The 25,092-nt window shown below is 31.6% G+C and overlaps 1 protein-coding gene across 1 annotated transcript in view; it reads right to left on the reverse strand.

The window, feature by feature from the left end:
- Positions 1 to 25,092, reverse strand: part of LOC129229798 (uncharacterized) — a 124,386-nt gene that overhangs the window by 67,689 nt on the left and 31,605 nt on the right. Inside the window, exons 3-6 of the mRNA XM_054864178.1 lie at positions 19,708 to 19,822; positions 6,319 to 6,444; positions 3,541 to 3,690; positions 2,361 to 2,594 (exon numbers count right to left, since the gene is read on the reverse strand). Of these exons, the coding sequence (XP_054720153.1) occupies positions 2,361 to 2,594; positions 3,541 to 3,690; positions 6,319 to 6,444; positions 19,708 to 19,822 (625 nt within the window). The remainder of the gene's footprint in view (positions 1 to 2,360; positions 2,595 to 3,540; positions 3,691 to 6,318; positions 6,445 to 19,707; positions 19,823 to 25,092) is intronic.

Genomic DNA, 25,092 nt, shown 5'->3' on the forward strand with positions numbered 1-25,092 from the left:
CCTTCTTTTAATTGACAAAGAGCTAAACTTTCATTTTTTTAAACTCATTAATATTTTTATTATTTCAACAAATCTACAAATCTAGCCCCCCCCCCCCCTCCTCAGGTAGTTGATTCCTTTTCAAGTTTAATCTTTGTCATTTTTCTTTTCAACTATTAATACAGTTAGTGCGGAACCTACGGATTACGTAGTTGACCCATGCAGCCCGTTATGTTTTATGTTACGACTCCCTTTGAAGCGACAACAATTTTTAGTTTGTATTTTTCTTCTCTTCCACAGTTTCAAATGCTATTTAGAAAATTAAAAATAAATTATATATATATATATATATATATATATATATATATATATGCTCTGGCCGGTGAGATTCATCTTTATAGCTGTAGGCCTAAGGTTAAAAGAAAAACTTACACCTATTGACTTAATGTACTTATTGTGTGATTTTTGATAATCCTTCACTGCCTTTTAGCAATCAACAATACCGTGACAAAGAGATGATACAAATGAAACTTTGATTTTCCAATGCAAGTAGGTAAACTTGGGAAAACCTTAATTGTAAAATGATTTTCATATTTTATTCAGTAATGTTACATCTTTATAAATTCTACTATCTGCTCGTAATGCACATTACATCAATTCCCAAAAAATGTTCCTATGCATGAAGTTCTTCAGACTCACAACAATTATTTGATTTGTAACCGATAATGTACTAAAACTATCTAATATTTATTAGCAAAGCCCATACTTGCTTTTCAATTTTGCCACCCCATTCCCCAAGAATATTGTGATCTTTAAATAGCATTAACAGTTTTGAGTATTTAATAAAAGGGCTGCAATTTTATGCATACCGGCTAAAAATATCAAGAAATAAGATGTGATAAGTTAATGCATTTTTTAAAGCACAAAAAGTATGTGAATGGCAATGAAAAAATTGTTGAGAAGAAATGTTTAAGAACTGTTGGAACAATTAATATCATAGTTGCCATACCAAACAAAATTTTGAAAGGGGCAATGAAAATAAAGAAAAGAAATCCTTGACTTGTGCTACTCACAACATTTTTCGACATTTGCCCTAAGTTGCACTAGACCTGCTGAAATCTCTGATTTCTTGATTCTAACGCTATTGCAAGCAACCTAATCAACGTTTTAGATAAAATATAATTTTTCAACATCTTTATAAACCAAAGATACAACCTGATAAAAATTAATGCTAACATTTAAGAATGGTTTGAATCGATTCAAGAGAAATAGGATTGACATTTTTGAACTAACTTGAGAAACTGATGAGTTTACAAGTCCTCTACAGTCCAAAGAAAACTAAGCAAGGTTCAAACTAATGGTAATAATAAAATAATTGATGTCCAAACGTGAAAATTACAGAGTAAATAAAAATGAGGGAGTTTTACAGAAGAGAATATAAATGGCTTCTGAAATCTGTAAATGATCGGGGTAGGGGTGTAAGAAAGATAAAATGCTAAAAACTTCAGCCATTGTATGTTTCATTCAAGTAGAGTTGTAAAAGATCTGCTTTAAACATTAAATGATTTGTTTTTTCAGAGGAAGAATTTTGTAAACGGTCTGTTATGAAAGATATTGTGAAGGGTCTGATTTTCAACAAAATATTTTGAACTGTCTCTTCATTAGATTAAATATATTAAAATCCAAAGTTTGTTTTGCGATAAAATATTTTGTGAAGGGTCCCCTCCTCCTAAAAGATCACTTAAATTCTCCTTAAGAGATCACTGTGAAGTTTTCAAATTTTTTAAGTAACACCAACAGAATTTTAGCACAATTTTAGGAATTTTAGGAGCTGAAATTTTTAAAGAAAATTTAGGAATTTTTAGTGGGACTGAGAATTGTGAGAATTCTATATAATATATGAGCTTGAATATTTTTTTAAAGTGGTGTACTTGTGTACCTGCAGCTTTTGCCGATTGCAGTCAAATGATATTAAATTAAAAAAAGGATTCAGCCAAAATTTTATTTTTTTAATTTTTTATAAATGAATTTGTATTAAAGAAAACAAATGGTTTGATAAAATGTTAATGAACAGTGGAGACATCTGCCAAATTTTCTAAGATTAAAGCTTAAAACCTTTTAACCATTCGTGGCCTCACAAAGATCAGAGGCCCTAGGCCACTACTTGGTTGGCCTGATAGGTAATTAGAACCCTGTGTGCACTTTACACGTCCTTGAAATTTTGATGCTTGAAATTTATACCCTCAGTATATCTATGAAATTTAACTGAGCATAAAATTATAAAATCACAATAGACATTACTATCGTATTACATATAAAACATAATCTGCAATTACAGAAGGAGTAAATGTTTCTAGTAGATTATGAAATAAAATGTCTACCTTTTCAGAGAGAAGTCTTTGAAGAATACGAAAAAATTTCAAAACACTTGCATTTCGCTTTGGTTTATTATGGGTATGTTCAGTGACTGTTAAAAGACTTTCAAAGTCTTTTGTTTCTATGCTATTGAATATATTTGATGATATCTTCTCACTCAACAATTCCATGTCTTTGTCTCCAGTGGCAATATGCATAAAAGTAGCTATTTCTCGTAAATTGTTATTAAAAATAGAGAGCTGTAAAAATAACAACACATTAGTTTTATAATAAAGCAATGCTGAAAATTTAGTTCATAAAAAGTTTCTTAGTTACAGTTTTAGAAAGATGTCAAGAAGCATGTAAAATGCACAAGTGAATAATGTATTAATGCATAAAATATTAATCTGCAATGAAATTGAATTTATACATATAAATAAACTAGCAGATTTACCATTGCCTACGTCAATGAAAATCTCATACCATGAATATACAACAGCAGAATTAATCAGTAATTTAATTCAGACCCACTTCAAAATTGAAATCCAAATAAAGCACTTTAAAGCACCCTATCTTTTTTCTACTAGGAGAAAAAGCAGGGTGTTCTATGGTCTACTAGGCATTTTCCTTAGAGTTCTTAGAGATCCTAGTAACAAATGTACAAAAATATAATTTTGAATTTTATAAATTTGAAATCAATCATTTGAGAAGCAGTGTAAAGATAATGCATCATGGTTTAGCATATAGTCTTCGCAGAGAAACACTAAGGCATCTAATCCCAGGAATAACACTAAGATATCCTACTGTTGCTCTGAAGTGACAATATGTCTTTAGCAAATACATAATTGTATTCAGTAAATTACCGCCCACTAGCCAGGACTAAAGCAGAAATACGTGTAATACACCGCCATACATAATTGGTTAAATTTGTACTGATATACACTAAAAACATTTCCTTGCACACAAAATTTATTATTCATGCAGCTCCACCTTTTCCCGTTATTTCTCATTGGTCAAGGACACCTTCTACAAAAACTTTAACTTTATCTTAAGAAAACGGTTGGTTAAGTGTAAACGATGTTTTAGGTAATTTTAAGTCCATAAACATTAAAATACATTGAATAAACAAGAAAGGCAAAAACCTATAAGATATTTCTTTATAGTTAGTATAAAAATTTGAAATCAAGAAAAAAAAAAGAATTATACCTTGGAAATGTCACTGGAGAGTGAAACACTATTTGAAAGCTCCATTACAGTACTTGCTAAGGACTTTGCTATATTTAGGGCAAGTACATTCACAGGCTCAAATTGATGAATTTTGGTTAAGAGTTCCAGACTGGCAAACAGGTAAGCAATCTGCAATAAGATTTAAATTTATAATAAGACCTATATGTATGAAGTAAAAAATATTACATTAATGAATAGGATTGTGATGTCATAATACCCCACTTCATACACTGAAATATGTATTTAAAAAATATCATAGATGTTGATAAAAAAATCAGAACTTTTATTCTCTAATACAGAACTTTTATTCTCTGTTCAATAAAATTGTTTTATAACAAGTTACATTACCAAAAAATATGCATGAGAAATTGATTGCATGAATAATTTTCATGAGAAAAAAGTCTAAAGTGGAAAAAAAAAAAAATCTACGAATGTCTCAAAAAAAAAAAAAAAAAAAAAAAAAACTGATGTATAGAGATTTTTTTGATCTATAGAAACAATTTTTCTATGTAATGAACATAGAAAATTTTGATATATGGAAGTTCGATATATGGAGGTTTGACTAATTTACAAAATAATGATTCCTGCTCTAAATTGCCATTATAGTACACTAATTAATTGAAGACAAAGAGTAAAGAAAGGAGCATATGGTCTAATCTTTTGCAAATGAAGGCTTCTTCTTTTACTGCATGTTGTTTACTTTACATAGCCTGAATCGCGTAAGAACACTCAAGCTATGTAAAATAAACAACATACAGGCAAGGTAACGAGCTTGGTGAATTCTGAAATATTGAGGTTAAATGCGTTGGCGTTGAGGAAAAAACATTCACACACACTGATAATGTGCAGCAGCGTATAATCCGTACCTCATTAACATTTCACTTTTTGAACAGTTATTCCACGGATTATACACATCAAAACACTGTACACTTTTTTTCCTTTAATTTCAAGCACATACGCATAAACACACACATACACACAAAAAGGAAAATAAATAAAAAGTTATAAATTAATGTCTGAAAAGAGATGAGGGGGCCCAGGTCTCCTCTGGCCACTCCCACGAGCCGCCACTGTTCAATTATGAATAAAAATCCTAGTACAAACGGAAAAAACCTTATTTTTGATTCTCAATAACCATGTTCACAAGTAATGATGTTGACTACTAGTTCGTTTCATTTACTGCTGCTCAGCAGCACAATTCTAGAAAAACAATGTTCACTACTTGTTTTCACTAAGTTCTGCTTCTATTACACTTTATAGAATTAGATAGAAATTTTGGTATCTGTCATCAAACTACAAGAAAATTCGTAGAAGAATTCAAAAAAAAAAAAAAAAAAAAAAACTCTTTTTGGCTAATGAAATGAGAGAAAAGTTGAACTTGTAATCAAAATAACTAATAAGTGTAACGGAGGCATAACTTAAGCATCATACAATAAAAAAATTCCATCTGAAAACAAACTGATTCTTGCAGAAAAATAAACAATTTACTTTAAAATCAATTTCACGTATTTACGGGAGACGAAATCAGTGTCAGTGGAGCTCTAACTACCTACATTACAAAACGAGCTGATAAGTGCATCACATGACTTCCTTTTACGCCAATTTAATGATAATAGTGCCTTGGAGTAAGCAAGGAACCTCTAGCTTCTTGCAAGCCAAGGTAAAAAAAAACGTTTTACACAGATTAATTTCCCCATTATTGGCAATTTAAAGTGATTCAGTGGTTAACTCTTTAAATATCACCAACATTGGCCAAATTAGAACCAGACTTAAATCGCCACATTTTTTGCCATGTTGGCGACTAAACTTGGCAGCCAAAAGCTTGGCGATATATCGCCAAGTGTTTGACAAATTATAACACCACTTGAGTTGGCATTGAAATTAACAATGATTTCCCCCCAAAAAGGTGCAAAAGACCCCCTTAGGAACATCCAAATGCAATTAAAAGGGAAGGTGCACTACTAGACCTCACTAGGAGTCTACATATCAAATTTCACCTTTCTAGGACACACCGTTTTTGAGTTATGCAAGATACATAAGCACATACATATGAACATCACGGGAAAACTCGTTATAATTAACTCGGGGATCGTCAAAATGGATATTTTGGGTGTCTGTACGTTCCTAGGCATATATCCACGTGTGATCGGGTCGAAAAAAAAAAAAAATTCAATCGGAGGTGAGCACAATGGAAATTAAGGCCGGTTTTTGAGTGCAAATTTTTTTTGCGAATACAATACCTCCTTTTAATAAAAGCAAGTAAAAATCAAGCTCAGAAGTTTAAAATATTAGTGTTTTCTGTAATTACACATCTTTTCTATTTTTAGTCCTCTTCTTCTTTAAAAATAAATAAATAAAACGAATTTTGTTTAGTGATATAACAGCATGCAAAATTGTAGATATTATGCTAAAGAGAAAAACTAATTGTTGAAAATATCAATTTCGGGTGCTTAGTACAAAAAGAAGATTTTTGACATTTTATCACTGAATGTAGCAAGGAATGGAATTTTGCACATTCTAGCATAGATTTTCTACATTTGTCATATTTAGCTTGGAAATCTTACAATAAATATTTAAAGGTACCAAAGTTTTCGCACAGAAATCTCTCTAAATGAATGATTTATTGCTATCTGTGTCTATCTATATTTATTCGTTAACCAAAGGACTAATTGTTTTCTAAAAAGTTTAAATAAGTTGTCTATTTAATTTAAGTCAAACTTAACACCAGGATTTGTAAAACAAATTGTTTTAGCTTACCAAAACAGCTCCATCAGCAATGAGCAACCCATATAAAGATGGAGACTTTAAACATGTCCTTATACAATGCAACATGACAAGTACATCATCTTTTGGAGAGCATTTCTTCAGTGCTTCTAATATAATCTAGGAAACAAAAGAGAGATAAGCAATGGAAAACATGCAAATTTCATACGCTCATGTTAAAATTGAGGTACAGGCTGTTTCCAATTAAATAACTTTTAAAACATGCAACTGAAATGCATACTATGTTATTTTGATGTTTTTAGAATTTGTGAATGTCTTTGACTGGCACCTTTTTTGGTTTAATTAAAAATGTTAAATACAGTAAACTCCGGAATATCAGCGGGCAGCTATTTTTTTTTCCAAGAATTAACTGAATGTACTCCCGCTACAACGCGATTTAACTTACGCGAAATGGCTATAACGCAAATTTTTCCCGAGTAGCCAAATTTTAGAGTGAAGGCGAATTTTTCGTCTACAACACGATTTTTTGGAAGGAAGTATCGGCTTTGTTTTTGGCTGCTAAATATTGATTTCATGATTGTTATTACAACCCTTTAAGCATCACTGACAGTGAAAGTTCCCACATGAAACTAGTCTACGCATCACGTTGTTAGTGCATCAAATAACCACTCAGCATCTTTCATTCTTTTAATTCTTAATATTTAAGTGGATTTAATATAATGGCATCTTAGTGGCACCTTCATCTAAAATTTATAAAGATGGGAAGAAAACTACAAAACGTCGACGGTAGCGTGACAATAAGTATGAGTGAACTTCCATACATACAATTAAAAGTCAAAACAAAAAGATATCCGTAAAAGTTCAGAACTTAGTTTCAATATTGAAGCTTTCAGAGCAGTCTAGCAAAGTAAATATTATGAAAATGGAAGCTGCTCTTGTATAGTGGGTTAAAGAGAGCTGGAAGAGGGGCTGTTGCCTTAAATTGAAACGTTATAAAAGAAAAGGCGGAGCAACCGTGTTTTAAAACCTATTAGATAACGATAACTATCTGATCATGAAGCATAAATCATCATTTTATCTTCATTTTTTAACTCCTAAATATTGCAACTGTATGTACTGTACAGTTCTATTATAGTGTAACATTTTATTGTTACTAAATACTGTGCATACCGTGTTGTTTTATTTTATGTCTTTCCTTCTTATTGATCATTCATTTTGTGCATATTAAAGTATATTTCATGTTGAATAAAACAGTTTATTTTTTTAAAATACAGTAAAAGTTCAGTTCTTTATGTAAGAAACTGTAGTGTATAGTTGAAGAATGTTTGAAAGCAGTTTGAGGGTTGTTTATAAGTATCTAAAAGAATTTGGTATGATTCTAAAAAGATTATATTCATATATTTTTCCACAACGTGAATTTTCGACTTACGCGAGGAGTCTTGGAACGCATCCCTCGCGTAAGTCCGGACTCGACTGTAAATAAATGCACACATTTTGACTTGTTGTTGTTGTCTTGTCTAGTGAAACAGTGCAGTGATCAAACTGATCTAAAAGTATCCGAAACAGCCCTGGCCACATCTATAATTTCCGAGAAATAGAGGAGTTGATGTAGAGGAGCAGGATGGAGTCTGAAGAGCTTCGCCAAAATGGCAGGGCAGTCAAAGATATGGTTGGGAGCAATGGCGTAGCCAGGGGGGCCCACCGGGCCCGGGCCCCCCCGAAATTTTCGTTATCGACATAATAATATTTCATGTAAAAATGATTTTTTTAACCAACTTTTTCGTGGCGAAAAAGTTGGTTTAAAAAAAATTGGTTGTATGACAGCAGTGGTGTAGACGGGGGGGGGGGGGGGGGGGGGGGGGGGGGATGCAAAAAAAAAAAAAAAACTAATACCAAACACGAACAAAGTACAGTATGTTCCTGTAAGTCAAGGAGAGAGGAGGCAATTATTCCCACCTAAAGTCCTCTCTCCCGAATCTCCGAGAAACCAAGGCTAGGATGGGGCAAAATTTTAAGTGTTACGCCTTTGATATCACCGCTTCAAGTCTCCTGAGCTATCCGTACTGAATCTTGTCGGATGACTCATTGACCCCCCCCCCTGTCTAATGATGGGGATTCTTAACCGGTCTGGTCTGGGCGTACTACCAGTCGAGTGTAGAAGGGCCCTAAAGCGGATTCTTCAGTCTTCTATTGTAAACAACGGGGCCCTTTATGCAATGTATGCTCCAGGAATGACAGCGTCTAAATTGATAATGGCCCAGTTTTACTGCCCAGTTATCTGTCAGATAGATAGTCTGCGCCACCCGCACTGTCCTCGAGCTGGACAATACTAAACAGATTGCACTAATCACCAGACCACAATACGGACCCTGCCCCTGCCACAGAAGTGCTTTCGGCTCGTATGAAAGCGCAAATTACCCAAATCGACAACAACTTGTCACAGAAATCCACTGACACTTTCCCTTGAAGATTGATGCCTAATACAACTTCCAAATTGTTCCTTCTTGGCTCGGTGCTCGGTCTTTTTGTCCTGAAGCATCTACAAAAAGTATCCAGTGGAGAGGGATCGTTTTTCAGAAAACATTAGTTAAATCACTTTACAATAACGGAAGGGAGAAATTTATTTGGATGCAGTGGGATAAGAATCAGTCGTTTTCAGTTCTCTACCCAAACACAAGTTTTATTTTTTGATTCCGCTGTACGTTAAAGTTCTCTTTCAGTTCAGAAGGAAGAGTGCACAAAGAGAAATTTTTGATGGATTCTACTAATAAATGAGGTAAATTATCCTGCAATATTTTATGAACTGCTAACTTTTTATTTCATATTTCATTGCTGTTATTCTTAAAAGAGAAGGGGGTAGGGGGGATTTGGTTTCAAGAAAAAATCATATGTTAAATTTCGAGAGGAGATTTACTACAGGAGCTACTTTTACATTGAAAAATGCATATCCCATCAAGATTGTCACGAATAAAACATTTTGTACTTATGCTTGAGGATAAGGAAAGAGATTCTTTAATTTAAAAAAAAAAACGACTGTTTATAATTATTAAGCTTTTTATTTATTTATTTCAAATTTAATTATTTTATGATATTTCATTCTTAAGAATGAGAGTTTGGTTTTGTCCCTCTAAGTTCCCAATTTTTGTACTCCTTATTTGCAAATAGTCGACGAAATGACTTTTTTTTTTTAAGTATCATTTTAACAAGTAACAAATTTTGCTACTGCCGATACAGCATTATTCGAAATTTATATAAATTAAAAAAAAAAAGAATAAGTAAGAAAAATTGGATGATTGACACAAAATTTATTTTCTGGCAGATGTGAAGCCATACAATAGTTTAACGTACCAAAAACGAAAATTAGGTTTAGCTAATAATTCTAGTTAGCTTTACTATTCAATAATTGAATTACCTTTCAGATTTAAAAACAAATAGAATTTTTTTTTTTTACAAACCATACGACAATTCAAATAAAAATGAATAGAGCTGCACATTTGACCAAACAATTATTTGTTTTACTGGGGAAGTGGAGTGAGAAAACTTCAGACAAAACAATGTAGTGACGAACAAAAGAATTGATTAGCGTATTACATAATATTTATAATTCAGTTTAATGTGAGTTTCTTTTCCCTAAATTTTATTTAAATACGTCTAAATATTTTTCTTAAGCATCATGAAATTCTTCGAAATATATTTTACCAATTCTACACTAACAGTGAAGTAATTAATGGTAAATAATAGCTCCTGTTCTGTTTATTTTAGTTTTTAAACAAATATTATTTTACGTAGCTTCCTTCTTCATCAGCTCTCTTCTAACTAATGAGATAATTAAAAAGATTAGTTTCTTTAAATTTCAATTTAGATATCAAATCTAAAGTTTTCTTTAGATCTCTTACGGGATTCTAAGAATATATATATATAAATATAAATATGCCGTGGAGGCCAGGGCTGCGGAGTCGGAAGGAAAATGGCCGATTCCGACCCCGACTCCTGAATTTTGAAACGCCCGACTCAAACTCCAAATTTTTTTTAATTTTTTTAAATTGTATTTTTTCAACTCCCTCTCACCTTTCAGGGAAAGGGGGAAAACCTCTAAACAGAGATGGAAATATTAATTTCTTTTTATGAAAATTTCGAATTTTGTTTTTTATTGTAAACCCAAGACGCATACAACGTTGGAAATTCAATTTAAAAATCAAATTTTCCAATAGTTACGAGCTAAAAAGTGAGATGACTTAAAAATCCATATTAAAAATTTGAAAAGGATTATCTGTAATTTTTCCCCCCTTTAATGTTTAACAGATAGATATTGATCAAATCGTGTACTTTAAATTTTTGAAAGCTGTAACTTGAGAGGAAAAAAGCTTTTTTTCTAAATCCAAGTTCTTGAGAGGGGGTGGTTTGCCCCGGGTTACACCCATCTGATAGACGACACTCAAAATTAATTTCAGAGTTTATAAAAAATATAAATATTTTAATTCTGAAAATTTTTGCGACTATATTTTAAATTATCTTTACTAATATTATAAAGAGAAAGGTCGGATTTTTGTGTGTTTATATGTTCGAGGTAATCTCCGGAACCACTGCACCAATTTGAAAAATTCTTTCACTGTATGAAAGGTACTTTCTTACTGAGTAACATAGGCTATAATTCGAAAAAAAAACAGATAAATAGTTCTTTTTTTATACCAATGTAGGCCCAAATTTCACGTAAATTGCTTATTATTGGCTATTAAAGGGGGTGAAAAATTACTTGCACATATTAATATTATATATCGTTGAAAAGGGTGGAATTTTCCGCGTTCTAAGCAATTTGTTTCTATGCTCTAACTTCATTACGACGGGAGCAATTTGTATTTTTAGCTCGAACTTTTTTAGGCTTAGCTGAAATTTAGGCACTAATTTCTTCATTAAATCTATCAATAAAAAGTGAAAGAATTGTCCCACAGTTTTCTTTTTGACACCATTGAAAAAAGCGACATTTTTTACGCCAGAAATATCTCGACCCATGGTCGAAAAAATTAGCTTCTATCTTCAAAGAAAAAAAAGTTACAAGCGTTTTTAAGTCAGTTTCGAAATATGTCATTTTGATTCAGGTTGTCAACCATTTTATTTTTACATTTGAAACATATTATTTGATGTCTTTTTTTTTTTTTTTGTTTATTTGGCAAAATATTTTAAATTGCAGTAAAAACCGCTTCACTCGCTAAATAGAGTTTTAAAGCAACTGTAAATCTAATTTAATGATTTGACGAAAAGTTTTAAATTACAAAGAAACTTAAATAGTTTTTTTTTTGAAAAGGTGTGTATGCATTTTATACAAAGAAAAATGATCATTTCACATCAGACGGGGAGGGGGAGTCAATTTTTTTTATTCAACGGACTACCATAAAATTTTTAGCACGGGCATCGCTGTGCGGGTACTGCTAGTATTTCATAAATTGAATTTCGTTGAAAATAGGGCACATATACGTCAGGAGCTAATTTTACACAAAATGCGGCGGCATACAAATTTGCACTAATAGCTTTTACTATACCTATATTTCTTGTTCACTAAATTTTTAATTTAAATTTTATTGGCTGCTTTAGAATTAACCTTAATATGAAGATTTTAAGATTAACTGCAATTATTGACTGGTGTAATCAAGAAATCATTTACACTTATTTTGTTCCATACTTTTTAGTGAGAACCAAGCTTATAGAAATAGTCTTAATAAAGATAAAAACATTAGATTATTTCATCGAATCTTTTGGATTCGTGCTTTCGCGCCAGAACTTCTTTGAATTTGCCGATCACCCTCAAACGTTTTAACCTTAGCTACGGGCCTCGACTTACTAATTTGTTACGTTTCTTTTACTATTTTATAACTGAGATCGAACAAAACACTATATTTCTATTTTTATTTGAAAGTGATTACTTGAAAATGTTAGGCAACAAAACCGTTTGCTGACAGTTGCTATTAGTAAAGTTAAAAAGCAAGCAAACTAGGGTACGGCTACAGCGATATGCATTCTAGCTAGCTGATTGCCATAATAGCAGTTATATTCTCATTGGTATCTTTTTATACATGTAATCGAACCAATTGGTAGTCAGTTTTTAAAAAATGCAAGGAGAGTCAGTGAAAAGGAAAGATAAAAAGAAACCCGGAGTCGGCATGTTTTCTAACGACATTTTCGACCCTTAAAAGAGTAAAAACCTATCTAAGGAGCACTACTGGCGAAGAACGTCTAAATGGACTTGCCCTGATGTCAATACACAGAGAACTCAAAATTTCAGATGAAGAAATAGCGGAAGAATTTTTAAAAAATAAAAGACGACTAAATTTTCAATACAAGATAATTTTTATGTACTTTTAAATAGCTAATTAACATTATGGTAAATACATTTCATTATTTTGATTACAAATTAAAAGCATTTACATTTTTTAGCATATTACTGGTGCATTAATCTTGATGTTATTTATCATCGAAAATATCCAGCACCACAAATGTGGGTGCAATTAATTTTTATTGATTTTTAATGAATTATTAGTAATAATTTATAATGCACATAATGCATGATGAAATCTATTTTTAATAACGTAATTCGCGATTGAACGAAAAATAGTTAATTTGGTAGTACATTGATAAAATCGCCTGCCCCCCCCCCCCCCGAATCAGAATCCTGGCTACGCCACTGGTTGGGAGAGAGTCAGAGAGTTCAATGTCTGTGCAGTGAGGACAGCTCTTATGGCTTCGATGGCTATCAGGATATATCTTCATTCCCTTGAAATGCTTGGTCCTCAGCCTGGCAATGGCTGCAGAGATAGCACGGTTACAGTTTAAGGCTGGGATGGAGTGCTTCTGGGAAGAAGCATGAAGCAGTTTTCGGCTGGCTATTGATTGGCATCAGCGACATTTTGACCTAGCAAGTGCAAAATGTTTTTTTTAATTCCTATTTTTTTCTTTCCCCTCCTTTCATGTGACATCTAAACTTTCATGATCACCAAAACTTGATAAGTTGAAACCTGATTTTTAGATCTATACTACTTAGTGCTTTAGATCTACACTACTTACTGCTTCTAGATCTGTAGCCGCTTGTATGAATCAAGTTTTTTCTAACAGTTTTGATTCCATAAAGCGGCTGATTCAATAAAGCGGCTAATTTGATAAAGCTGGATTGTGTTCTGTTTTTGACAATTTGATTCATTAAAGCAGTTGATTCAATAAACTACTGATCCAATTAACCCGCATCCACTGTACTTACATGCGTAAACGAGTGAAGGTACTAGAAAAAATTCCACTCCCCTCTCCTGCACGTTTTAGGTGTAACTTTCCTTGATCTATTGCAGCTATATAATTTACTTACATATGTGCATAATCTGTTTGCAATAATGAGTGATCCTTTTAATGCTTTTACATGCATTTTTCACATATACTGTTATTGTTTTAGCTAGTATTTAAATGAATGCAAAAGTGATCAATCTTTTTCAGTTAATAAACACTACCTTTGCTTATCTACGGTTATCGTGCCACCCTATTCCACAGATATTCGGGAGTTTACTGTAAAACGAAAAAAAAAAAAAAAAAAAAAAACTACATTTAAAACTTAAAAAAAGATACACCAATTAATGCTTTGTGAATTTTTGTCACTTTTGTTAAAAGTTTAAATAAGAAGGAAAAGGATAATACTTATGTAAAGTTTTTTATTTCACGGAAAATAAATTCCGGAGTAAAATGGGCGTAGTTGCTTTTTTTTCTTTTTAATTCTACAAGACAACATTTTTGGAAAAGAAAAAATTATGTTGACACACATGGCAACATTTTGACTTGGGGAAGGGGGGGGGGGGATCTAGCAACTCGTTTACCAGGTATAGCAGCCATTTTATTTTCAGAACACAAAACTATGTGTTTATATTGAGTGATAAACTTCTTTTTAGAAAAATTTACTGGAAGAGTTTCGGAAAATTTTTATTTGTATTTGATAGAAGAAGAATTTTTTTAAGAGAAAACTCAAAAAATAAGTAAATTTAAATATAGAAAAAAATTTAGAATAATTTTAATTGCGCGGGGGAAAATGGGTACAGCCAATATTTTGGATTTTAAAGACATTGTGAATGCATGAAGATTAGTAAACTTAAATTATTTTTGCAGTTTACGTTTTAAACTAAAAGTACGTTTTATAAAAGTTTTATAAATAAGTACTCTGTATTTATTTGTTTTATTTATTATTTTAATTACTACAACTAATGCCAATTAGTACTTAAAGGTATTATATTCTTTGAGCATTATTGATAGCTTATGATTACTGTAGGTTAGTAATTTACTGTAGGTTTATTATTTATGTGGTTTACTGCTACACATTAGAAGACATAGTAGGTATTGATAACTAATATGTTGTCTTTTTAATTTCCTTTTAAAACCAACCACATGCCCAGAACATAATCTAAGTACAACCTCACACATAATCATAACAGAATCCTTAAGCCTCATAGCAAAGTTATACTGAAACAACTAAATTCTCCTGCTGTACCTCTTTGTCCACAGTCACTCTTTAGCACTGGTAAGGCTATGAAAAATTTACAAAAGAAATGTAAGAGAGTACAAACAAAGGTAGGAGCAGTTTTAACTACAGAGCAGGTTCAGGTCGTTGCAAGATTGTACACAGAACAGGCAAAAAACAAATATATATATATATATACATATAAATTAATCATCTGGGTCGTTGTTAAATTTGTGGGAGAAGTTGATTCACGAATTCATAGGTTAAATCACTGAAATCTTAGCTGAAAGTGAATATACAGTCGGATCCCGACTTACGCAAGGGATGCGTTCCAAGACCCCTCGAGTAAGTCGGAATTTCGCGTTGTGGAACAACGTATATTTAGAAATTTTTTATAGGCATACCCAATTATTTCAGACATGTGTTAACACCCCTCAAATTGTTTCAAACCATTTCTTAGCTATATATTACCGTATGTTTTATAAAGAACTGAGTTTTTACTGTATTTTAAAAAAAAAAGTTACTATTTAACATGATTACTCTGTTATGAAGCACAAAATCAATAATAATGATCAATAAGACACATGTACTTTAACATTAGGGTACTTACAGAAAGAATATTACTGCATTATAATAGCATTGAACAGTAGATATCATAATTTTAATTATAATTATAAAATTTATGCAGTGTGGGAACACCACTATTTCTGGCTTGGCTTCCATTTTCATGATGTTTGTATTTTGCTCAGACACTACTCTGTCAGCTTCATTATTAAAACTAAGTTCTGTGTGAACTTTTGCGGATTTCCTTTTCTTGAACTTTAATTGTACGTATCGAAGATTAACTCATACCTAATTGTCGTGCTACCTTTGAGGCACTTTATAATTGTTTAAGCATCGAGAATCTTTACCTTTTCTTTCATTGTCAGAAACTTTCTGTTTTTCTTTCCACTCTTGCTAACTTGAGATGAAAGTCCTTGTTTGGGAACCATTCTGTTTTCTCAACGTTCATAAGAACGTTCAGAATCGGAGTGGTAATTTGTATAAACTAAAGCAAAGTGGTGTTTAGACTAATATAATGTGTGAACTTCCCCTGTCAGTGATGCTAAAGTGATGAAAGTCTATTCATGAAACTAATATTTAGCGTCAACGAAGCCCATTCAAATGCTTCGCTGCTCCTTTTCAAAAAATTTCAAGTTGCAAGCGAGTAATTAGCGTCAGCACTAAAAAATTCATTACTCATAAAAAACTCGCTTTATGGCCATTTTGCGCAAGTCGGATCGCGTTGTAGCGGGATCCGACTGTACTGGGAGGTTTGCTACAAGATCATCTGGCCGGATTATCCTATGTGCTCCCCAAGAAAGATGACATTGATGATGTGCAGGCATCAAAAGTTTTAAAGATATCACCTCAACCAAATTGCAAGTCTTTGCAAACTTTTGTTAATAAATTTGTTTCAGTAGCAGGGGTAGAAGTGGTTAACTTGTAACATATAGGACATTTTCCATGAAAAATATAGGACAAATATAGGACACGTTTTATGAATAATTTTGTTTGGAAAAGTAAACAATACATAGTTTATATTATCTAGTTATTCTCGCAGTAATTATTATCAATGATTTCAATTAATCATACTGCATACAGTTTTAAAAAAAAATACTAAAATAAAAATTATAACATACCTAGAATGAGTTTCCCGAGTTCTTGAAAGAATAACTTATGAAAAAACTGTTTACTTATGTAAAAATATTTTAAAACAAAATTTAAACAATGTGACATCTATTTTCATTTAATACAATTATTAATTATTTATATTTTTGAAATCTTTTGTTAAACCTTTTTTTCTCCATTTCATCTTTTGCAAGTTTAATATTTTTATTACCAGCATAAAAAGAATACGTGAAGCCTCTGTTATATATATATATATATATATATATATATATCAAAGCCATTTTTCACCCCTTGACTGCTACATGAATCATACAGCGCAGAATCAATTTTTTCTTTAAGTTTCACTATTTTTTATTTTATTGAAGGTACCCCAACTTCTTCTTTTGCCTCTGACTGTCATGCATCTTTATATGATTTTTCCATTACTTTTTGAATTTCGTATTTAGATAATAAGCTGTGATAAAACAAATTTTCTTGATAATGTTTTCCCAATCTCAGCATCTTAAATAACCTTTAAAATCTCATTACAGTGTCAATGGTTAAGAGGATCTTTCTTATGTCAGTATCTTTTTGTTTTGGAGAAAAACGTCTTTCAACAGATGATACAAACTGAGAAAAAGCCAAAATGACTAAAATGGCTTTCACTGCTAAAAATTCTAAGTGTTTGTTTTTAGAAAGCTGACTATATTTATCATTTCAAAAACATTTTTCCAAAATGAATAATCGATTTCCAAGTACCATCAAATCTCCATTCCTCAAAAAGTTTTAACATTATGTACTTAAAGATTTGACTCCATCTAGATAATTTTTGGTTAGTACGTACTTAGGGCAAAATATTGCCTAGATATTTTTCAGATAGTGACTTAGCTTTGGAACCTTTCTTTCTAATAAGAGGATGCAATTTTTTTTTTTTAAATTTACGAAAAGCTTATTTTTCAATAACGAATTCTGCTAAAAATATAGCGTTACAATAATGTAAACTAACTTTTGCAAGAAATTCAAATTTTGAATACAGGGAGAGTTCATTCATCCTTTTTTTTTTTCTTTTTCTGCATAGTTACCTAAATTTAGGCATTTCAAATATGCTTTTTTTCGTACATTTATATCGAATGAATTATCCCCACGTTTTGGTGTTCGTACTGATTCATTGTCAAAGTACTTCATCAATAGTTAGGAGAGCTTGTTATAAAATATGGATCATTGAAGCTTTCTCTTAAAACAATTTTAAACATTGTCAAAAATACTCAATATCTAAAACAAAATTAAAACAGACAAGTTATGCTAGAGATTCCAAAAAAAAAAAAAAAAAAATTGTATACAAACATCTTGTTTAAGCAATTTTGAGTTATTTGTTGTCAAGCTTTGAAAGAAAGTGTGAATCAAGTGACCTAAAGGTTTTTCCAAGGTTATTTTCTAAAAATATATACACCAAACTATGGGAATATAGGAAATATACGACAATTGCTAAAAATATAGGAAATATAGGACACTTTTGATGATTTTTTGGAAAATATAGGAAATATAGGATATATAGGACTACTTCTACCCCTGCAGTAGGCATTTTTTGTGGTTGTTTTGGATTAAAATTTTTATCCTCCTATGCAATTATTTTTTTTTTTTAATTTTCTCCATTAGTTATAGCGTAGTTCAACTTTAAGCAGAAAATACCCATTTTACCTCAAAGCACGGGGTAAAATGGGCATACAGTATACATCGGGGTAAAATAGGTATACCCCTTTACGCTAAATTTAAAGCAATAAGTAAACAAACTATGTTCAAATTAGAACTAAGATACACAATGTATAGAATATTGAAAAAACATGATTATATTTCATGATATTTCTGCTTTGGGTCATTGAAATTAAAAAAGCTGTTTTTTATACCCATTTTACCCCGGGTGACCCTAAATAAATTTAGAAAGAAAAATAAATAAATAAATACAAAAACAACAATTTTAATCATAAATAATTAAGTTTAGTAATATTGTGACAGAGAAAGCTTAGAGAAGACTGTAGTTTGAATGAGAAAAGGATAGTGAAAACAAGTTGACGTCTTGGGTCAAGAGTAGTAACGGATTAAACGTGCCTAGCGATTTCTATCAAACAAACACACCACAATAAGTGAAAACATTGACTAAAACCTTTTGAGCTTCCAAAAAAAAAAAACAATTAAAAAATTAAAAAAGATTGATAAATTTTTTTAAAAAAAATACATTGAAGAGTACATTTGTAAGTTTGAGCAGTTGCCTGTGGTGTGCATTGAAATGTTAACTCATGATTTCGTCAGAAACTGGAGGGGCTGTGAAACAGAACATAACAGTTCACTGTCCTAGAGCAATCTGTTGAAGCAAAATTTCTTTCAAGAGTCTCTCAAAGAGGGAGCAGCCTGTAAACTAAGCCCCCTTAAAATTTCTAACTGGCTGGAACACCAGCACGTGTTTTGAAAACAGGTGGGATGCATTTGGAAACCAAGCCCGGATTTGAGGGTCAATTGGCGCCTTATATGCATGGGGGGGGGGGAAGTCCTCCTCTATGTCTGTATTGGTGGTCAAGATTAAGGAGTGGGTGGTCAGCAGCTATCAATAAGAACTCGACATGCCAATTTCGTAAATTGTCAGACTGGTGCCATCCCATCTGCTCTTATTCATCAGGTGTGTCTCCAAACTCAGTTGCACAAAACATGCTGTCGCTAATGAGACTCAGGTGTGCCATCAGCTCCTCATCAAACTCACTCCCACAAAGTGGACACGGAGACAAATACTGACACTTGCAAGGTCACACCGTTTGGAAGACTTCATAGTGCACTCATGAAAACAACATTACCATTCGAAAAAATTCCCCACACTTACCCTAGCTGGGTTTTTTTCCCCACTTATGGTTACATTTCTAGAGTTATATCGGGTAAAATCTTCATACTAATATCTCAATTAATATAGAAAATGTGCTTAAGAATAATCAAAAAGTGGCACAAAGTTGGCTCATTTGATGCGCGGCTAAACAATAGAAGGGCGCAACGTGAGTTTTTAAAAAATTTTAGGCATGCAAAGATTTACAATTGATTACAACAAAGAAAAAAGAAAAAGCCTTAATACATACAGATCCCATAATTTTTTTAAAAAAAAATTTGGGTCAGAGAAATACTAAGGACGGCTAAAAATTTCTTTTATTCCTTATTTAAAAAATAACAAAAATCAATTTTTCAGAAGCAAAAAGTAAAGTTAAATTGAACAAATAATTTAAAGCAGAAATAAAGTACATAGTAAAACTTACTTTAATGCAGTTACTTTTAAGGAGTATCACTTGGGTGTTAGTTGATTCCAGCTCTAGAACTAAGAGCTCATGCAATGTCTGCCACAATATGTTAGAATCAGAAGGTGAATCATTACTAAAAGAGTACAATTTTCATTAGAAATCAAACAACATTAATGTAACAACAAAATATAAATAAATATTTTTTTTTAATGAATAGAAGAATACATAATGAAATTACGATGTGTTTTACAGAAAGCTAACATTAATACAATCGCCTCTTATGAATTTAAAAGTAAAAAAATGTTTGTGTCAGGGAAAATTTTTGTTGCATTTGCACAATTACAAAAAAAAAAAAAAAAAACTCAATAAATTTGAACTTTGAACACTAAAAATTAAAGGGTTAAATTTTAGTTTATGTGTTTCTCTTCCATCAACATGCTTTGTTGATGGTACCATGGATCATTGAAATTTATTTTCTGCTGGTTCAATGGATATTTTTGTGTGTTCATTTTGAGCCCTGACAAGCATCCCACTAATCATACATACTGCTAGTTTTCTTTTTCCACGTTTGTCCAAAAATTTCACTACAACTTAGTGTTGAGAACACTGTTTTTTAGTTTCTGATTAGTCCTTGGTTCACAGGTCTCATCAAAGTAATCTCATTGAGAGGAAAGTAAAGAATTTAAAGCGCTTAAATTTTAAAGCAAGGTGATATATTTTAATGATAGAAGCATGCTGTTTTTTTTTCTTTTTCTTAAATTAATATTTGAAAGTCACTGTTGACAGATTGCATAAATTACTCTAACTTTTTAAATAAACTTTCTACTGCACTGGAGATTCCTTGCACTTGTCTCTCCTTGGCTTGATGCACCTTCAATCATGAAAAGGGGCAGTTTTCTTTTAGAACTATCCCTTGTATGAACTGATTAGTACAAGTACTTTTTCTTAATCACTCTTATCACTGGTGAGCTTGTCTCCTTTAAAATGTTTCATTTTGAAGGAATTCATTTGAAGGCTTCATCAGCGTTAAATGTAGAGATGTGTCGTTCGTGAACAAATGGGTCAAAAAGAACAAATCCTTAAAATGGACGGATCCATTCGTTCACTTAAAAAATGAACGACCGTTCTTTTGAATGGTGAGCAGTTTAGAATTTGAAATTGCTGAACATTGTGCACTTGTGATAAAATCGCCTTTTTAAAAAAAGTTACATTTATCTTCAAATTTTTAACTCTCAATCTATCTCAAACATCATTTTCTCAGCGCAGTACAATACAATAGACCCTTGTTTTACGCAGAGGTTACATTCCACAGAAATGCCACGTGAATCGAAACTGCGTAAATTAAGACAATATTATGGTTAGAATAGGGGTTAGGTTACGTAGATTTAAAAAAAAACTTCATTCTAGTAACGACTAATTGTATAATAAGTTTAATGTGTATTTATATTGATTTTTATGCATAACATGAATAAAGAAAAGACAAATTCAATGTTTATGAAAAGGAGCTGGCTATAATAATCTTGTGGCAGTCAAGATTCTTTCTCTGTAGCTCTTTGCAGAGCATTAACGTATCCGTGATCATTTCCATGATAGAATCTTCCTTCACCAACTAATCAAAAAGATCGTTTCTATTGTCAAGGAATAGCTCCAATTTTTCAATGTTAATGTTTTAGGTTGTGTGTGATTGATGTCAGTATCCTCTTTTGTCACTCCTACAGGGTTCATACCCTTTAGGCAGAAAAAAATTCAAGCACTTTTCAAGTACTTTTCAAGGTAAAAAATTTTGTTTCCAAGGCAATATCATAAATTTGTACTAAAAATATTGTATGCAGATTTCATTTACTACAAACACATAGAAATAAGGCAATAATACAAAAAAGTATAGGGAAACAAAATTGCTTTTTCTACAACGAGAGACGCTTTGATGAAAGATCTACTGCGTTGAAAGTTTTTCTGAAAATGTTTGAAAAGTTTGGTCATAAAGAGAAGCAGATACCAATAGGTTTAATTTTGAGGTTTTTCAAAGCTTGCAGCAGTCAGAGGTTTGTATATTTTCTAGAATCAGCAAATTAATATTTTAAAGAAAAACCTTTCATAAGTGCTTTTAACTTTTATGGGAAGAAACTAAAATACCCAAGTTCAATGGCATTGCCAGAGAGGAGTTTTTTAAGTCACCCCCCCCCCCTCATTTCAACATTTATTTCCAATATCTATACAGTGGTTTATTACAATAGAAGGGCGGTTAGGACAAAAACACTACCCAGCAAGTTATTTCAGTTTGCACTATTAACTTCTAAAAATATTACGTTTGCAAATCATTTATAAGTATGCAAATCAATTATTCGTATATATTTATTAGCTGTTCAGCCAATAAGGCATTTCAACTGTCCTCGAGTAAATTTAAAAATTAGGAAGTAAGAAAAGTTTATGAAAGTTCACAGTTCAGTCTCTACACCTCAAAATATACAAAAGCAGCTTAAGTAGTGATCAATACTCTGAATGCAAACTTGAGCCTATTCAGCTTTCATTGATTAACTTGTAATAGACAATAAATGTGCAAGTTCAGATTTATAGAGCCATATTTCGAAATTGAAAAGATTCACAAGAAGTTGACATATATTATGACAAAAGTAGTTTTATTTTGGGAAAAAAATGGGTTATTGTTGAAATTAGAATTTAAACTTAGAAAGGCAATAATATTCAGGTGTAATTGTAATTTGTGAGTTCATAAAAAATTACCTGAAAGTTTCAAAGAGCAAAATGGGGTGAGGGGGGGGGGAATAATTTTTTAAACTAAGACCCTATTACTTGAATATACATATGTACAACAATAACTTTTGCTATGCATACAATTCATAAAATAGTTTATAAGTCAAAATATTCTGCATAGAAATACCATGCCCAGTGCCTGTTGATAATCAGCAACAGGCACTGGGCGTAACTAGGCTGGTACTGGTCAATTTGTTAAATCCAAATGAAGATGAATGACCCTCCTTAAGCTATCTACCCCTTTGCTGATTAAAGCCTCTTTCAGTAAGCTCCAAGTACTCACAATCTTAATAAAGTAGTAATTTTGAACATTTGAGGAAAAGGGAAAAATTGGAGATATAGGGAGGTAAAAGCATAAAAACGAGCACTACTGGATTTCATGTGAATAATCATAACACAACCACCCCTGTTATACACCTTATTTATTTTAGCAGACATAAAAAAATGATGTACTTATAAATAAAATTATATAAATCAACTTTATATTTAAAATACAAACTTTATGTTAATTTGTTAGGTGCTCAACTGCTGAAATTTAATTTTTTTTTTAAAATCTGTTATGACCAAAAATTAGGTAAAGATAATCATTCAAAATTGCGAAAATAAATAAGCAAATAATTAAACAAGACCAAGGTAATAAATTCTTTAACTCTTTAGTTATTAAAATAAAAAATAAAATAAGCTAATCTGATGTAGCAGTGTCAAAATAACTACTAATTGCCAAAAACATAAAAATATTTACAAAATGCAAAAGGATCGAAATCTCAAACAAGGGAAGCAAATTTTCGCGAATTAAGTTTAATGTTGTCATGTTTCCCATAAAATAAACTTATATTTTACTGAAATTAAACATAAAATATGCTAATCTACGGTAGCAAATATGAAAATAACAACCGATTAGTGAATATATTTAAATATTTGCAAGATGCAAAAAGATTGAAATTTCAAACACGAGAAGCAATTTTTCGCAAAGTCTGAGCTCGTTCGACGTGGCATGTTTCCCATGAAATAAATTTATTTGTCTTTTATTAAAATTAAACAAAAAATATACTAATCTAAGGTAGCATATGCGAAACTAACATTTGATTAGCCAAAATATTTAAATATTTGCAGGATGCAAAACGATTGAAATTTCAAACACAAGAGCAATTTTCCGCGAAACCCGATTAAGTTCAATGTTGTCATGGTTTCCAAATTAATTTCTTTGTTAATTAATGAAATTAAACAAAAAATAAACTAATCTAAGGTACCATATGTCAAAATATCTTTCGGTTGTAAAAAACATCAAAATATTTACAAGATGCAAAAGGATTGAAATCCCAAACACGGAAGCAATTTTTCGCGATGTTGCATACTGAACACATGTTCAGAAAATTGCATTGGTGAAATACTTTTTTAAAACTTCTAAGCACAATTCGTTGATTTTTGAGAGAATTTAAGCACTAAGAAACTTTTTCAAGGTTTTAAAACTTTTTCAAGGTTTTCAAGCACTTGAAAATGAACTTTTTTTTTCAAGCACTTTTCAAGGTTTTTCAAGGGCGTACGAACCCTGCTCCTAAAATCTCTTCTTTCAGTGATTTCTGAACAGTGTGAGTTTAATTTAAAAAAAAAAAATCTAGAAAGAGCTCTAGAATCAATCGTATAAAATGTTTCCAGTGGCCCAAGCTCGATTATTAGCACGCGAAAATGCAGTTTATTACGTGTATCTAAAGTTTTTAGAATTTGGATTTTCAAAGAGGAGAAATTTTTTATCTGTTTGCACTGACGTATTCGTCATCAAACCAAAACTCATCCACGTAAAATAAAACAAAGGTGTCAAATCTTAAATCGCGTATAATCGAAACAGCATAAAGTAAACCAATGTAAAACGAGGTTCTACTGTACATTTAGTCGAACCTTTTTATTTTCTGCTTTATTGATCTCTTTTCTTTAATTGTTGCAGTTCATTTGCAATTTTCCAATGTATCCATTAGTAATGTTTTGTGTAACTTGTGTATGCTACTAATAAAATATTTGGACATTCCACTTCCTGTCCTACGCACCAGTTAAAATTCTTCTCACGTTATCTGTCGCCAAAATTATTTCTAAAAATATCTTTTATCACTTTTCTAACAAATGTTATGCCTTATATAACATCCCTATAAATAGGTTTGCCAGAAATCCCGGTTTTCACACAAAATCCTGATGTGCCGGCCGGTTTACTTCACGTCCCGATAAAAGATAAGTTGAAGGGCTCGGGGCAAGAATGTGATATGTCACATGATGTGAATTTTTCAGTAGGCCCATTTCGACCTTATTAAAAAACATTTGCATAATTTTCCAAAGGTATTTTACATTCTATATTCTGCAATACTAAAACCAGATATGTTTTTCTACAAATGACATAATCCATTGTCATGTTCATTTCAATTTTAGTTCTGAGAAACAAAAATTTTGATCGAAAAGTCACTCCTTGTGGCTTGTCACATTTCTACCCCGAACCCTTCAACTTGATTACAGATGACCAAAAAAGTCTAAAAATAATTAACTGAAGAATTATTTAAAATAAGAAAATAAATATCTGTACCTCAGGGCTAGACTGACGTACGTTAAAAAATTACACGATTTTCTGTTTATTACTGCATTGTATATAGA

The sequence above is a fragment of the Uloborus diversus genome, chromosome 1, assembly GCF_026930045.1.
Source record: "Uloborus diversus isolate 005 chromosome 1, Udiv.v.3.1, whole genome shotgun sequence".
NCBI classification, from domain to species: domain Eukaryota; kingdom Metazoa; phylum Arthropoda; class Arachnida; order Araneae; family Uloboridae; genus Uloborus; species Uloborus diversus.